Source organism: Pipra filicauda, unplaced genomic scaffold, assembly GCF_003945595.2.
Source record: "Pipra filicauda isolate LSUMZ 115617 unplaced genomic scaffold, ASM394559v2 scaffold716_size133577_pilon, whole genome shotgun sequence".
NCBI lineage: Eukaryota > Metazoa > Chordata > Aves > Passeriformes > Pipridae > Pipra > Pipra filicauda.
The window spans coordinates 21,121-37,222 of NW_024104883.1; the positions used below are offsets into that span (position 1 = coordinate 21,121).

The 16,102-nt window shown below is 56.9% G+C and overlaps 1 protein-coding gene across 1 annotated transcript; it reads right to left on the reverse strand.

Annotated features, from left to right (window-relative positions):
- Positions 1 to 625: 625 nt before the first annotated feature.
- On the reverse strand, positions 626 to 15,071 carry HADHB (hydroxyacyl-CoA dehydrogenase trifunctional multienzyme complex subunit beta). The gene is made up of 15 exons (XM_027714854.2): positions 14,020 to 15,071; positions 13,561 to 13,602; positions 12,813 to 12,909; positions 11,452 to 11,496; positions 10,492 to 10,591; positions 9,177 to 9,264; positions 8,286 to 8,473; positions 7,169 to 7,349; positions 5,784 to 5,905; positions 5,005 to 5,084; positions 4,844 to 4,891; positions 3,851 to 3,938; positions 2,794 to 2,868; positions 2,028 to 2,192; positions 626 to 1,181 (listed from the first exon to the last, which is right to left on the reverse strand). The coding sequence occupies exons 1-15, from the start codon at positions 14,084 to 14,086 to the stop codon at positions 1,146 to 1,148; spliced, it is 1,422 nt and encodes a 473-aa protein (XP_027570655.1). The 5' UTR covers positions 14,087 to 15,071; the 3' UTR covers positions 626 to 1,145.
- Positions 15,072 to 16,102: the final 1,031 nt, after the last annotated feature.

Here is a 16,102-nt window from a genome sequence, read left to right on the forward strand (position 1 = left end):
CTGGAGCCAGTGGCGGGACACGCGGAGTCCCTTTGGACTCGCTGTGTCCGGGTCAGCGAATCCCAGTGCTGGTGAGAGCCGGGGCTGCGGGAACGCTGAGGAAATCCTGCCCCGGGAGTCGAGCTTTGGTCCCTACACTCCCCCGCGTCCGACAGGGAACGGAGGTTTCCCCTTCCCCACCTTTTGTTATTGATGTATTTACAAAAACATTTTTATTACCCTTTACGGAAGTGGCCAGATTAAGTTCTAATTGAGCTTCTGCATTTCTGATTTCCTTTCTGCGTGACCTAAGGACATCCTTAAACACTTCCTGAGGAGCAAACCGGCGGGCAGAGTCACAGAGGGGCAGCAGGAATAAAGAGGAATCTGTCACATCTGTCCCTTACCTCAGCTGAGCCTCCAGGTCAGGGCTGGGCAGCAGCTGGTGGGTGGAAGAAACTGTTTCTGTCATAAAAAGGGCTCAGGGGTGGATTAGATGACCTTTAAAAGTCCCTTCCAGCCCAAACCAGGGTGTGATTCCATGATTTTGAAGAGCAAACACCTGGTGGCAGTTCCACCACAAACGCCACAGGAACAATCCTCAAGGCATTTCAGGGGAGGGGAGGGAAAGAAAACAGCCATTCCGTGTGTTCTGTCCTGATTTATTGTGGTTGTTACATCGGTGACATTCATTTGTCAGATGCAATTTGCTCATTCCAGCAGCCTTTGGACATCGTGCAGCAAAACTGCCCCCTCAGAGCCCAGCTCAGCCCCTGGGACTGACCCCCCTGCCCCAAAGAGCTGCTCCTGCCCACGGCATTCACCCCCCTCAGCCCACCCACCGCCAGTGCTTCACGTTCTCCCTGTCTCCAAACTTAGTTCTCTGCACAGAGCTTTGCAATCATTTTTGTTCCCCACTGGGAGAAATCCTGAGGAGTTCCCAGAGGGAGCAGACAGGTTACGAGGAGCCTGCGGAGACTCCGAGCCACGTTGGCTGTTCCTCTGCTGGCAGTGGAATAGAGCGTGTTCATCAGATACAAATCGCTGGCTGAGCAGCTAAAAGGGATTGATAAAGGCCACAAAGCCCCCCTCGGAGGAGGAGGGGGTGTAGGATTTGTTAGTGCATTGAGGTGGCATCGCCGGGCACGGGACGGACGGGCACTGCTTTACTGGGGGTAAAGCTCCACGATCATCGCGTGGCCCTGCAAGGGGAGAGAGGGGGAGAACGTCACAGGAGTGACTGATGATGAGAGAAAAGGCTCATCATTACAGACACGGCCCAGGACTCCCAGCCACAGCACCGGGAAGGTGAGTCACAGGCTGGACACGATCCCGGGTGTGCCCAGGGGGGCAGGAGGCCAGTGGCCCCGGGGCTGTGCCAGCACTGCTGGGGCAGCAGGGCCAGGGCAGTGCCCTCCCTGTGCTGGCACTGCTGGGGCACCTCCAGTGCTGGGGCAGCTCTGGGACCTCACACAGGAGACACAGGGAGGGGCTGGAGCGTGGGCAGGGAGGGGAAGGGAGCTGGGAAGGGGCTGGAGCAGCAGGAGGGGCTGAGGGAGCTGGGGGGGCTCAGCCTGGAGAAAAGGAGGCTCAGGGGGGACCTTCTGGCTCTGCAACCCCCTGACAGGACGGAGGAGCCGGGGTGGGTGGTCGGGCTCTGCTCCCAGGGAACAAGGGACAGCCCTGAGTGCTGACGGGGGGCACCCAGACGTGCCCAGGGAGTTGTGACCACCCCGTGCCCACCGCTGCTGTCACCGGAGAGGATTCCACAGCCCCGGATTCCACAGCCCCGGATTCCACAGCCCCGGATTCCACAGCCCCGGCAGGACCAGCCCCGCAATCCCCACCCCTCTCCCATGGGATCAGTGCCCCAGCACAGCACCATTACCTGTCCCCCCACCATTACCTGTCCCCCCACCATTACCTGTCCCCCCACCATTACCTGTCCCCCACCATTACCTGTCCCCTCACCATTACCTGTCCCCCCACCATTACCTGTCCCCCCACCATTACCTGTCCCCCACCATTACCTGTCCCCTCACCATTACCTGTCCCCCCGCGGCACAGGCGGCCACCAGGCCGAACTGACCCCCCTCCTTCTTCAGCCTGTGGGCAGCAGTGATGACCAGGCGGCAGCCGGTGGCCCCGAAGGGGTGTCCCAGCGACAGGGACCCCCCCCAGGTGTTGAACTTGTCCAGGGGAGGGGCCCCCACCTGAGGGGACACAGAGGGACACTCGTCACCGGGCTGGGAGGGGATCCCTCGACCTAATCCCAGAGAAACTGCCCACGTTGGGATTTGCTAACCCAGAGCTCAGGGAACGTCACTGCTCCTCACAGGACAGAGCCAGAGCCCGGCTGGGCAGTGCCAGGAGGGATTCCAGTCATCCCACAGTTAAACTGAGCTGGAGAGAAAAGTGGATCCACAGGAGACCCCAGAGATGCTGCCAGGGCTGGAGCCCCTCTGCTCTGGAGCCAGGCTGGGAGAGCTGGGGGGGCTCAGCTGGGGAAGGGAAGGATCCAGGGAGACCTTGGAGCCCCTTCCAGAGCCTAAAGGGGCTCCAGGAGAGCTGGAGAGGGACTGGGGACAAGGCCTGGAGGGACAGGACACAGGGAATGGCTTCCCAGTGCCAGAGGGCAGGGACAGATGGGAGATTAGGAAGGAATTCCTGGCTGTGAGGGTGGGCAGGCCCTGGCCCAGGTTGCCCAGAGAAGCTGTGGCTGCCCCTGGATCCCTGGGAGTGTCCAAGGCCAGGCTGGACAGGCCTTGGCCCAAACCATTCTGGGACTGTGACAATGTCCTGACTGAGCCTTACCTTCGACTTCCTGCCCATGTAGTTCTGTGCAAACCAGTCTGAATCCATGGCCTTCAGGTTAGCCAGGATCTGGCCCTGCAAGGGAAGGGAGGGTGATGTTAACAAGGACAATGTCAGACTTTGGGGGCAGCCTACAGCCAGTGACAGCACCTGAGAGGAGCTACAGCCACCAAACGAGCACAGCCAGCTAAAAATACTTTACAGGATCAGCCCTGCTAATAAATATCAGCTCAAGAGTCACTGGGAACACAGCCTGGCCAATTAACAAGCCAATTAACAAATACGGCAACACACTGGCCAGAGGGGGCCAGCAAGGTGGTCAGGGGGATGGAGCCCCTCTGCAGTGAGGAAAGGTGAGAGAACTGGGACTGTCCAGCCTGGAGAAGAGAAGGCTCTTGGGAGACTGAACTGTGGCCTTCCAGTGCCTGAAGGAGCCGACAGGAAAGGTGGAGAGGGACTATTCACCAGAGCCTGGAGTGACAGAACACAGGGGAAGGGCTTCACACTGACAGAGGGCAGGGACAGAGGGGATATTGGGAAGGAATTCCTGGCTGGGAGGGTGGGGAGGCCCTGGCACAGGCTGCCCAGAGAAGCTGTGGCTGCCCCTGGATCCCTGGAAGTGTCCAAGGCCAGGCTGGACGGGGCTTGGAGCTACCTGGGATAGTGGAAGGTGTCCCTGCCCATGGCAGGGGGTGGGAACTGTGTGAGCTTTAAGGTCCCTCCCCACCCAAACCTTTCCATGATTCTGTATCCCAGCCCCGTCAGCAGATGACGTGCAGAAGTGGTTTTTTCCCCAAAAGGTCTTGGGAAAGTAAAATGCCTTTTTTTACACGTTGTTTTAGAAGGATCTGCATTCCTTTGGTGACTTCAAGCAACACAAGCCACTCTTAACACGGGCTGTGTCCATATAAAAATGTTCCAGAGTTAAAACACACACAATGCTTCTGTTAGAAATGTGGGATCACTCCTGGTGACATTCGAGTGAGGTCTCAACAAGAGCTTTCCCCCCCTGCCAGCAGATGTCCACGGGATGGAATTCCAGACTCAGAGCACTTACAGCAAAGGCCTCGTGGAACTCGAACACGTCGATGTCGTTCAGGGTGAGCCCGGCCTTCTCCAGCACTTTGGGGGTGGCATATGTTGGGCTGGAGGACAGGGAGCACACACAAGCCTTGCCTGAATGTCTCCTCATGGCACTGCCCCCCTGGCACAGCCACAGTGACATCCCTTTTCTGCAGGGTCCAGCTCTGCCCCTGTCACAGCCACAGTGACATCCCCTCTCTGCAGGGTCCATGGCACAGCTCTGCCCCTGTCACAGCCACAGTGACATCCCTTTTCTGCAGGGTTCATGGCACAGCTCTGACCCCTGTCACAGTGACATCCCCTCTCTGCAGGGTCCATGGCACAGCTCTGCCCCCCCACCACAGCCACAGTGACATCCCCTCTCTGCAGGGTCCATGGCACAGCTCTGCCCCCCCATCACAGCCACAGTGACATCCCCTCTCTGCAGGGTCCAGCTCTGCCCCCTGGCACAGCCACAGTGACATCCCCTCTCTGCAGGGTCCATGGCACAGCTCTGCCCCCCCATCACAGCCACAGTGACATCCCCTCTCTGCAGGGTCCATGGCACAGCTCTGCCCCCCCATCACAGCCACAGTGACATCCCCTCTCTGCAGGGTCCATGGCACAGCTCTGCCCCCCTGGCACAGTGACATTCCTCCTCTGCAGGGTTCATGGCACAGCTCTGCCCCTCCACCACAGCCACAGTGACATCCCTTTTCTGCAGGGTCCAGCTCTGCCCCCCTGGCACAGCCACAGTGACATCCCCTCTCTGCAGGGTCCGTGGCACAGCTCTGCCCATCCCACTCCCACTGGGACATCACCCTCATCACTCCCGGGGTGCCGAGGTGCCCCCTCCAACCCTGGGTGGGGGTTCCTGCCCCAGCTGCTCCCCCTCCTCCCCTCCTGCTCACACACCAGCAGGGTGGGAAGGCCTGAGGGGACGCAGTGTCTGATGGGACACCTCACAGTGGTCCCCAGCACCACCTACCCCAGCAGCAGCTGGTCCTTGGGATCCTGGGACACGTACACGAAGTCCCTGCGCGGGAGAAAGGCTGTCAGGGACAGGGAGGGGAGCAGGGAGCCAGGGCAGGGAGCCAGAGCAGGGAGCCAGGGCAGGTTGCAGAGGCCACGTGGAGCAGCCCCTCTTACCTCAGGTAGGCCTTGGGTTTGTAGCCCATGGCCAGGGCCTTCTCCTCGGACATGAGCAGGATCGCCGACGCTCCGTCCGTCTGGGACAGGCGGGAGAAGCCGGGTCAGGGCCGAGGGAGCAGCACCCCCTGCACACAGCGGGCCCAGCAGGACACAGGGAAGGGCTTCCCACTGCCAGAGGGCAGGGAGAGGTGGGATATGGGGAAGGAATCCTTCCCTGGGGGGGTGGGCAAGGAGGCCCTGGCACAGGGTGCCCAGAGAAGCTGTGGCTGCCCCTGGATCCCTGGAAGTGTCCAAGGCCAGGCTGGACGGGGCTTGGAGCAACCTGGGCTGGTGGGAGGTGTCCCTGCCCATGGCAGGGGTGGGACTGGATGATCTCTCATGTCCCTCCCAACCCAAACCATTCTGGGCTCCCATGAAGTTCAGACTGAAGCTGCTGCCCTCTAGAAGTATCACATCATCCGTCCCATCCCGGGACAGAATTCCTGCGTGTGCCTGAGAAGGACAAACCCTCACAAGGCAGCTACAGAAGAGCAAACAGGTTAAGAGAACCCCAGGCTTCAGGGGTTCAGTTACTGATTTCAGAATGAAACAATCCAGTCCCCAGGTTCACCAGCTTATAACCGAGCTCCGAGTCGTGCTTGGCAAATCTGGAAGCAGGGACACAAAAAGGGGAATGCTCATCCCCAGGTTTTACCAGCTTGAGCTACCTGCCTATGGGAGGATGGAGTGGACAGTGTTGCCCTCTGGCTGGCAGTGATGGGAACAGGAATTATTACCAGGAAGGAGGAGTTGGCTGCTGTCACAGTTCCATAGGGCTTGACAAACGCCGGCTTCAGCTTCCCCATCTGCTCCATGGAGGAGGGCCGGATCCCGTTGTCCTTGGTGACTGTGTCTTTGCCTGTCGAGGGCAAAAAGCACTTTAAACTATCAAAATCTTGAAATATACCTGAATTTTCACATCAGGATTCCCAAGGGGGAAAAAAAAGTAATTAGAAAATCGTGCTTTTTATGACAAGCGGGAAGAGGAAAAAAGGGAAAATCCATTTGTGGCATCAGGATATTTAATGTGGCTAAAAACAGCACTTTAAAACTGAAGGTAGCTCACTTTTTCTCTGAAGACAGCAAAAACAAAGTGCTGAAATTATTTACTGCAAGGCAGAACTACCACAGTTGATAAAAGAACCTAAATTTAGGTTAAAAAAGCCTAAATGGAGAACTGGGCCTAAATCAGTTCATGTTCATATGCTGAGTTTTGAGGAATTAAGAGCTCTGGGAAGAACCAAACATATCCATCTTCGACTGTGCCAACTGCTAAATAAACCTGTTAACAAAAAGGACCAATTTTACAATGAAGAGCACACGGAACTGTGGATCTACATGGAAAATCTTCCAGGATATTAACTGTATTGCACCACAGTGTGCCCACATGGGCTGGGGATGAGGGAGACTCCAGGAAAGGCCATGGAAAGGACAGTTTAAATACTCTCCCCAGACTGTTTCACCTCCCAGCAGTGAGTGTGAGGCCTGGTGAGCTGGAGCCTGCCACATTCCAGCCCTTCCTACCCAGCCCCTGAGTCACCAGACCAGGATTTTATAAGGCTTTCTGCCTGTTGTTAATATTCAGTATTGACACATTAATACTCTGGGGAGTGAAGGTGGGTTCTCTTGCCTGGCTGGAGGAGCAGGGGGATTCCTGGCCCAACCAACCTGCCTTTCCTTGCTCTGTCACCACGTCAGCTCAGGTATGGGGTGGGCAAGACAAAAGTTAGGCATGTAAAAATATGACAGGGGGCAGGGTTGGATGGGAGATTGGGAAGAAATTCCTCCCTGTGAGGGTGGGGAGGCCCTGGCACAGGCTGCCCAGAGGAGCTGTGGCTGCCCCTGGACCCCTGGGAGTGTCCAAGGCCAGGCTGGACGGGGCTTGGAGCAACCTGGGCTGGTGGGAGGTGTCCCTGCCCATGGCAGGGGGTGGCACTGGATGGGCTTTAAGGTCCCTTCCAATGCAAACCAGTCTGGGATCCTGTGCTTCCATACCCAGACACTCCCGTTCCCAAACCCGCCGCTCTGCCCGCGGTTTTCCAGGGACAGTCCTAAATAAAATAAATCCCCCCCAGAGCTCCATGGGTGTGCCCCCCCGGCAGTGGAACACCTGCACTCTTACCTGGCACTTTGAAGGGCACCACGTCCAGCAGCAGCCCCTCGTCCTGGGCCTTCTTGGCCAGCGTGTGGGAGCGCAGGGCGTACTCGTCCTGCTCCAGGCGGGACACGCCGAAGGCGGCGGCCAGGCGGTCGGCAGAGTGCCCCATGGTCTCACTGGTGGAGAACTCGGCCACGGCCGGGAGCTGCAGCCGGGGAGGCAAGGTCAGCACGGCCAAAACCACCCCCGGGCAGCACCCAGAGCTCAGGAGTGGCTTTACTTTCTCCCTGTTAGTTCAGAGCTACGCAAGGAACGCACGACGACCAGACCAGGAGCGACCGGGACAAATGTGTCAGAGGAACCAGCACTCTCCAAGATTTTAGGGAAAAAACGAGGTCCAGGCTGCTGCTCACTGCTCACTGTGCAGCAGCTGGGCAAGCAGAGGGCGCGGCTCAACAGGGAATCCACGACCAAAGGGGAGCAGACCTTTTGGGCTCAGCTGAAACAACACACCCTGGGACCTTAAAACTCCTCGTGAGGCACCTCCTCATCCCAAACCAGAGCCAAGAGGGTTTAGTTTTTTTAGTTTCAACTCTTCCAGCAGCACACAGGAAATCCCTACGTGCGTTTAAGGATGTGATTTTCATATCCTGGGTGGATTTGGGATCTCACATTCATACACTGAGGATATTCCCCTCCAATATTAAGGCGGTTACTTCCGTTATCTAGGAAAATTCTTCTGACCCCAGAATTCTTCTGATGCTTTAGGATCCTTGAATAAGCTTTATGGAAAAAAACCTTCTCTTTTCTGTCATCTTCAGCACAGTTTGTCCAGGAGTTGCAGAAGGAGAGGGAGGTTTTTACACTAAGTTGGGTTTTCTGAAGCTGAACGCGTGAGAAGAAAAAGCAGAGTCCCAAATGCTGTGAGGTGCATTAATCAATTTAACCCAAAGCAGGGGACAGAGAAGGATCACAGTGACCCCCAGACACCTCACCCTTCTTAAATCCTCTCCACTGAGGCTAAAAAAACTGCCTGAGCCACACCTTGGTTCACACCTTCCCCTAAAACAGTTCAGCCAAATATCTAAACGCCCGAAAAAAAGACAAAAAAAAAAAAAAAAAAGAAGAAATAAAAAAATACCTCGGGAGCGAAGTAGTCAGGGCGAATTTTGGAAATCAGGGAGAGCTTCTGGCCCAAGGTCTTGGCCCTGTTCAGGGTGAGCATCGTCTTCCTCATCTTCCTGCTGTGCCGGATGGGAACGTCCGACATGAGCTCCACCCCTCCGGCCACCACCACGTCGCACTGCCCGGCCGCGATCAGCCCCACGCCTGGGGGGTGAGAGGGGTTCCTGGGAGAGCTGCAGGGAGCAGGGACCCTCACCCCCAGAGCCTCGGACACCACTGCACTCCGGTCCCTTCCCTGGCTGGGTTGTGCAGCACGTGCTGAGCAGGCACTTTGTGATCCCAGCAGCCCTGCAGCTCGGCCTGCCCTGCTCTCTGTCACACCCAGCAGTGGGGGAGAACAATTCACACTGTACTTTGACAGAATCCCAGGATCACTGGGGTTGGAAAAGGTCCCCAAGATCAGGGAGTTCCCCCCTGTGCCCCATCCCCACCTTGTCCCCAGCCCAGAGCACTGAGTGCCACGGCCAGGCCTTCCTGAGACACCTCCAGGGCTGGGCACTCCAAACCTCCCTGGGCAGCCCCTGCCAGGGCCTGACCACCCTTTCCAGCAGGAAATTCCTCCTCCTGTCCAACCTGAGCCTCCCCTGGCACAGCTGGAGGCCGTTCCCTCTCCTCCTGTCCCTTGTTCCCTGGGAGCAGAGCCCAATTTCCCCCGGCTCCCCCCTCCTGTCAGGGGGTTGCAGAGCCAGAAGGTCCCCCCTGAGCCTCCTTTGCTCCAGGCTAAACAGCCCCTTCTTTCCCTCCATTCCAGCAGTTTTTATATTCAAAAGCAGTGCAAGTCAGAGCTTGGGAAATTCCTCTACAGCCTCTTTCTCAACCCCACGGCTCGTTCCCCCAGCCCACGTACCCGTGGTCATCGCCTGGTTGGAGGAAATGCAGGCCATGGTGACGGTGTGGGCCGGAGTTTTGTCGGAGAAACCCGCTCCCAAGGCAGCCTGAGACAGCAAAGAGTGTCTGTTAAATCCACAGCTTCTGCTCCACGGGCCAGAGCTGCCTCCTGCCCAGCAGCACACCTTGCCAGGGGAAGCTGAAAACAGCCCCATCGAGTTTTCATTCATTACTGCAGCAGCTCATCCCGTCCCCAGGCTGGAACAGGAGCAGAGGCAGTGCCAGGGCTCAGCTGCACTGTGAGAACAGTCACTGCCCCTCCACATTTTTTTAATAAAGGGACAAGCTAACCACACACCTCACATTTAAAAAAAAAAAAAAAACCACATTAAAAGAGCCTCCAACTACTGGACATCACCTCTGCTTCACCTCACTGGCAAAGGAAACATGTGGAAGGGCTGATTTAGACGGCTCAGCACGAGGTGCTGTGGCTTCACAGGGAGCAGAAAACCACAGTGCAGAGAGCAGTGACTCATCTGACCAGCCCACAGCTGCTCCCAGACACCTTCCCTACTTGGGGCACAGCCAACTGGTTGAAAGTTCAGCGCTTGTTCCCCGGCTAAAATTACCCTCCAGCCCCATCTGACTGGCGGGCGACCAAAGCCGGGATTTGCATTCACGAGGCCGAAGCTGCCTCGGCACCTCCCGAGCCCTTCCAGCCCAGGCTCCATCCTGGGCTCATCCAGGAGCACAGAACAGCAGCACAGGCTCCAGGTGAGCACAGACCACGGTGCTGCCTCTGGCACAGGCCCTGGGGGATCAGCTGCTCTGTGGGTAACACGGGAACAAAGGGCAGCGAAGCCGCTCCGGTTCCAGTCACCCCAACCCTGTGTCTGATCTGCCAACTGAAAGAACAAACACCACAACAAAGCAAACTCTCACAGCACACTCTGAGGACTTTGGGCAAGGCAGCATTCCAGTCACGCTGGTGCTTAAGAGCTGAGTGATCAGCAGCTCTTAACAAAAGCTTCCCTTGCTGGGGAGAATCGAGCAGAGGCCTCGCAGCATCAAAATGAACTAGGAAAACATGATAAAAAAACTACAATAAAGGAAAACTATGGCAGATTTCAACAGGAGGCAGAGTCAGAGAATCACAGAATAATTTTCCTTATAATCCCATGCAGTTGTTTAACAGACAATACTGCACAACCACTTCAGACTGAAATCACCTTTAAATGAACCGTAATGCAAAGAATTCAATTTTTAGCAAGTATTTGCCATCTTCAGACTAGTTGCAGAATCAGACTCGCAGGGAAATGCTGCACATAACCCACCTCTCTGGCAACATTACTGGTTTTCACCTCCTGGATAACTGTGCCATAAACAATGTAATCCACAACATCCTTTGGGACGCTGGTGCGGGTCAGCAGGCCCCTGAGGAGAGGATCAAAACAAAGGGAACTTGCATCACATCACTCAGTAACCTCTCAAACATCCTCTTCCTGCCAGCTTGGCTGGAGAATGAGGCAAGGACAGAGCCACATCTTCTGCCCCCAGCTCAGAACAAACCCCCTTTTGAGAGTGTGACTCAGTGTGGGCTGCAAACAATCTCAGTGACAATATCACTACAAATCATGACATAAGTTCATGAAGGCAACTACTTTACAGCCCAAACACCCTCCTCCTTCCCCGAAATGGTTCAGGGAATCATCAAATCCCAGACTGGTCTGGGTGGGAAGGGACCTTAAACTCATCCAGTCCCACCCCCTTCCGTGGGCAGGGACACCTTCCACCAGCCCAGGTGGCTCCAAGCCCTGTCCAACCTGGCCTTGGACACTTCCAGGGATCCAGGGGCAGCCACAGCACTTTGCTCTGACTCTCAGCAAAACAAACCCAGTGCTAATGACCTCCAGCTTCTGTCAAATCCCTGCAGAACGAGAGGGACAGGCAGGGTGACAGAATCAGCTCAGTGTCCTTGTTGCTACTGAGTTTCCTCTGCGTAGCCCAGGCTGTTTTTCCCAGCACTTGTAAGCACACCCCAAGAGCAGTTCTGATCTCTGTGTTTGGAAAACTGCAGTTAGGAACCAAATTCACTAAAATTTGTCAACACCACCACCTCTTTGCACCACGACAAGCCCTGTTGCAAAACCCTGTGCTTAAGCCATCTGCTACTGTGGGGGTGGCACGGGAATAGTGAAGTCATTCAGACAAGACCAGAGCCTTTGGCTTTCCAGCACTGCAACCCCAGCAGTGGAACAAGTTTTCTGAGCCCTTCTAGTGTTCACTTCACTTACTGCAGTGCTGCCCTTGCCAGGTCGTGTGGCATCAGATCCGCGTACCTGGGAGGGGAAGGAGAGGCAGAAACTTAGAGGTGTCAGAGACCAACCCAGAGTCCTGCTGTGAGCCCAGCCCAGCAGCAGAGAGCTGGGCAGGCACCAGAAATGCTCCCCTGCCTTTCTGATCAAGCATTTCACAGACTCATTTAGGTGGGAAGGGACCTCAAAGCTCATCCTGTTCCACCCCTTGCCATGGGCAGGGACACCTCCCACCAGCCCAGGTGGCTCCAAACCCTGTCCAACCTGGCCTTGGACACTTCCAGGGATCCAGGGGCAGACACAACTTCTCTGCCCAACCTGTGCCAGGGCCTCCCCACCCTCACAGCCAGGAATTCCTTCCCAATCTCCCATCTCTCCCTGCCCTCTGGCAATGGAAGCCATTCCCTGTGTCCTGTCCCTCCAGGCCTTGTCCCCAGTCCCTCTCCAGCTCTCCTGGAGCCCCTTTAGGCTCTGGAAGGGGCTCCAAGGTCTCCCTGGATCCTTCCCTTCCCCAGCTGAGCACCCCCAGCTCTCCCAGCCTGGCTCCAGGCAGAGGGGCTCCAGCCCTGGCAGCATCTCCGTGGCCTCCTCTGGACTCTCTCCAGCAGCTCCACGTCCTTGTGCTGCTGTTGCCCAGGGCTGGAGGCAGCTCTGCAGGGGGGTCTCAGCTGAGGGGGCAGAGGGGCAGGATCCCCCCCTCCACACTGTGGGATCAGCCCAGGGCATGGGGCGTTCTGGGGCCAGAGCACACGGATGGGTCCTGTCCAACCTCTCGTCCACCAACACCCCCAAGTCCTTCTCCCCAGCACTGCTCCCAGTCCATTCTCTGCCCAGGCTGTGTTTGTGCTGGGATTGTCCTGACCCACCCCCCAGGCTGTGCAGACTCTCTGTGTCCAGCTCAGCACACAATCCCTGCACTAAACCCACTAAAAAAGGAGCAGTGACCGGATAAATCCCTTCTCCATCCTGACCCAGGGTCAGGCCCAGTCTTAGTTCAGCTGCGAATTTGGTGGTGTAACAATCCAGTGAGAAGAGTCTACAGAAGATTCTTGGCACCTGCCCTGCTAGTCTGGTGAAACTTGCTGCTTTATCTGCTACAGATTCACCGGGTTCCTCTGGACACTCTGCCTAAATCCTCGTCCTTCCCAGAATTCATATACAAGGACAACCTTCTCCAAGCCCCGTTTTTGCATTAGAGGAGCTGCAGTAACTGCAGCAGCCTCAGCCACTGGCCCTTCAGAGCCTTTAGGCCTAAGAATAACCACACTAAAAAGAACAGGCAGCCCGATTTTCCACAGAAAGGGGGTGTTTTAAGTCCTTTCCTCCCATTTGCTACTCACGAGGTGCCGGACTGCAGGAACGGGATGCGGACGCCCTCCACCACCACAACATTCTTCACTCCACTCTTGCCCAAGGTCTTCTTAGTCTTGGGCTGGGCTGCAAGGAGAGGAGGGATGTTGACAAGTAGATCAGCAAGTTTAATGAAGACCCTGTAAAAACTACTAGAAAACTCGGGAACTTGTCCCCTTCTGGTGCATAAGTGAAAGGCAGGGAAGGAAGGACACCTGAGCTGGGATCTTGGAAGGGTTTGTGTGGGGAGTGACCTTAAAAGCCCATCCAGTCCCACCCCTGCCCAGGTTGCTCCAAGCCCCGTCCAGCCTGGCCTTGGACACTTCCAGGGATCCAGGGGCAGCCACAGCTTCTCTGGGCACCCTGTGCCAGGGCCTCCCCACCCTCAAGGGAACAATCCCTTCCTAATGGGAAGAAAATCTCTCCCTAACAGGAGAGGTTCAAGACAAGGTATGCCATGATCCAGCATCATTCAGTGCAGACTGGGAATGGCTGCTGGGAGCCAGAGGCAGGCCAGGAAAGGCTGCTGGAGCCAGGAGCACTCAGAGGATGAGAGGGCTGTAAACAGGGATGTGCCTCAAGTTTCCCTTGTTCGTAGCTTTTTAGGAGCAGTTGTACTAAGGCACTCTGCACCATTTCCAAGGTTTAAGTGAAACAAGACTCTGGAAAAGGGAGGCAGCTTCCAAAACAGCCTTGTCTAGCACAGACCCTCTGGGATTCCTGGTGTTCTCCCTTTACCTGTGGCTTGGAGCTGTGAGGAGCAGCTGAGCGACCGAGCAACTGGAAAACAAGGAAGGAGAAAACGGCAAAAAAAAACCCTGTCAGAAACGTTTCTGGTTTCCACAGGAAGGGTTAAAAAACCAAATCCTGTCACTGTAAGACAGTGGGGTGTCCTTACACTGTAACCAATTACAACCAATACCTGTGGGGTACTGGTTGGTTTACACTGGTCAGAAACTGGACACGGTTCATTGGATCTGTTAACAGGAGATTCCTCCCCCAGGTGGTGTGGGAAGGGACAGACACAGCAATGGGGGGACAGACACAGCAACAATGGAATCAGGTATTTAGAGAAAAAAAAAACCCACTGTCGGCTTTTTTAAGGTGAGAACAGAACAGAGGTTCAGGTCCAAGCCTCTGTTCCAAAGCCAACACTAAACCTGGAGCTTTGGGACCCCCCAGCCCCAGGATACTCACAGGCCCCGGCAGCCCAGGCTGAGGACACGGGCAGGCTCCGGATGGCCGAGGTCAGCATGGAACTCATCCTGGGCTCTGCAGAAAGGCTGCTCTCACTCCAACCTGGCCTGCCTGGAGCAATTCCTGCCTGCCTCACACAGAGCCAGAAAAGCGGGGAGAAGACACTCCAAGGGCAGCAGCAGCAGCAGCAGAGGAATCGCTTCCCACCGCGCTCCGCGAGCGGAATCCGAGCAGGAGGAGCCTGGCTTGTGACTGGGGCTGCAAATGTGCCTGTGAATAAATACTGCCCAGTGAATAAATACTGCCCAGTGAATAAATACTGCCCAGTGAGCTTCTCAGTTCCCCTCCCAGCGACTGCTCCGCCGCCTCCCCGCCGGAAAATTGTCTCGGTGCCCAGCCAGCCCCGCCGCCAGCACGGCCCTCCTGACGCACTGCCCTTGGCACCAGGTCACACCCCTGCCCCTCGTGGCAGCCCCCGATGCCAACCTCGGGGTATCTGCTGCGTATCCCCACGGAGAACAGAACAAGCCAACAGCCTCCACCCCCAAAATTCCACCACGGCCGTCCCAAAGTTCATTCCAAACTCAGGTTTCCCCCTAAATGAACCCTCCTCCGTGTATTTCATCGCCCAGGGCACAAAATGGTCATCGCAGCTCCAGTTCTTTGCCTTCTTCGTGGCAACGTTCGCCTCCCTCAGTCCCGTTTTTGGGGTTCAAATCCCAGCACTCCCTCCCACAAACACACAGGTTTTCCACGGAGGGGCACAGGAACGCCTGTATTCCCAAACTCAGCCCGCTGCAGGTCTCCACAGCTCCTCAGAACTCAGCACAAGCTGACAGTCCACACCTGGAATGTGCCACGCAGCATTCCTCACTTCCCAGCCCACAAACCAAACCCAGGCTCCTCCTGTCAATAAAGGTCCTGAAAATTGCCCTTTTTGTGGCAGCCTGCTCTTCCTCCATCTGTGCAGAGCTCCCTCCCCTCACCTCATTGAGGTTTTTCCCTAAATCTGCCCTGCCCAGCTGACACAAGTTCCTCCCCAGTACCCAAACCTGCCCACGCTGCACAGCCGCCTCTTCCCAACGTACCCACTGTCTCTGCCCCCCAAAACGTGCCCACCCTCCCACTTTTGGCAGCCAGTGCTCCCCTGGCACCCCCGGCTCAGCCCTGCACACAAATCCCTCCAGGCAAAGCTCCTTCCAGAGCCTGCAGGATCTGCCCCACTCCCGCAGCGGGAGCTGGACTCCATGATCCTGTGGATCCCTTCCAGCTCCGGATATTCCACAATCCTGCGAACAGCCCGTCCTCCCTTCCCTCTCTCCACGCAAGCCTGACCCCGCACACGCCGCAGCACCTTCACACCCCACCACCACACCCCCACCACCCCGGGACTCACAGCACACCCCTACAGCCCCCAAAACACACCCCTGCTACAGCCCCCCAAAATACACCCCTGCTACAGCCCCCCAAAATACACACCTGTTTCTCTCACACCCCCCCCCCGTCCATTCGGGACGAACTCCCCGACCACCCCGTCCATCCGGGACTGACCTCCCCAAACCCTCTCACCCTTCCTCCGTCCATTCGGGACCGACCCCTCGACCCCTTCGTCCACCCGGGACCGACCCCAGACCATCCCGTCCATCCAGGACCGACCCCTCGACCCCTTCGTCCACCCGGCCCCGACCCCCCTGTCCATCCACGACCGACCGACCCCTCGACTCCTTCGTCCATCCGGAACGGACCCCCCGACTCCCCAGCCCATCCCGGACCGACCCCCTTCAGCCTTACCCTGCCACCGCATCCACCCGGGACCGACCCCCCGACTCCACCCTTGTCCCGCATCCCCCTCCCGTCCAACCGGGACGGATCCCCGACTTTTCTCTCCCTTCCCCGGCCATCTGGGACCGATTCCCCGACGCTCCTCACCTTTTCCCCGACCCTCTCGTCCACCCGGGACCGACCCCCCTTCACCCTTGTCCCGCATCCCCCGCCCCTTCCGTCCATCCGGGACGGATCCTCCAACTTTTTTCTCTTCCCCGGCCATCTGGGACCGACTCCCCGACGCTCCTCACCTTTTCCC

What these genes read in the sequence shown, in the direction of transcription:
- HADHB (XM_027714854.2), bottom strand. Translation starts at nt 14,086, where the DNA reads ATGAGTTCCATGCTGACCTCGGCCATCCGGAGCCTGCCCGTGTCCTCA. An exon ending in GGTGCCCTTCAAAGTGCCAG is followed by an intron (nt 5,906 to 7,168) that starts GTAAGAGTGCAG and finishes TGCCCTCGACAG; the next exon opens with GCAAAGACACAGTCACCAAG. An exon ending in CCTGTGCCGCGGGGGGACAG is followed by an intron (nt 1,182 to 2,027) that starts GTAATGGTGAGG and finishes CTCCCCTTGCAG; the next exon opens with GGCCACGCGATGATCGTGGA.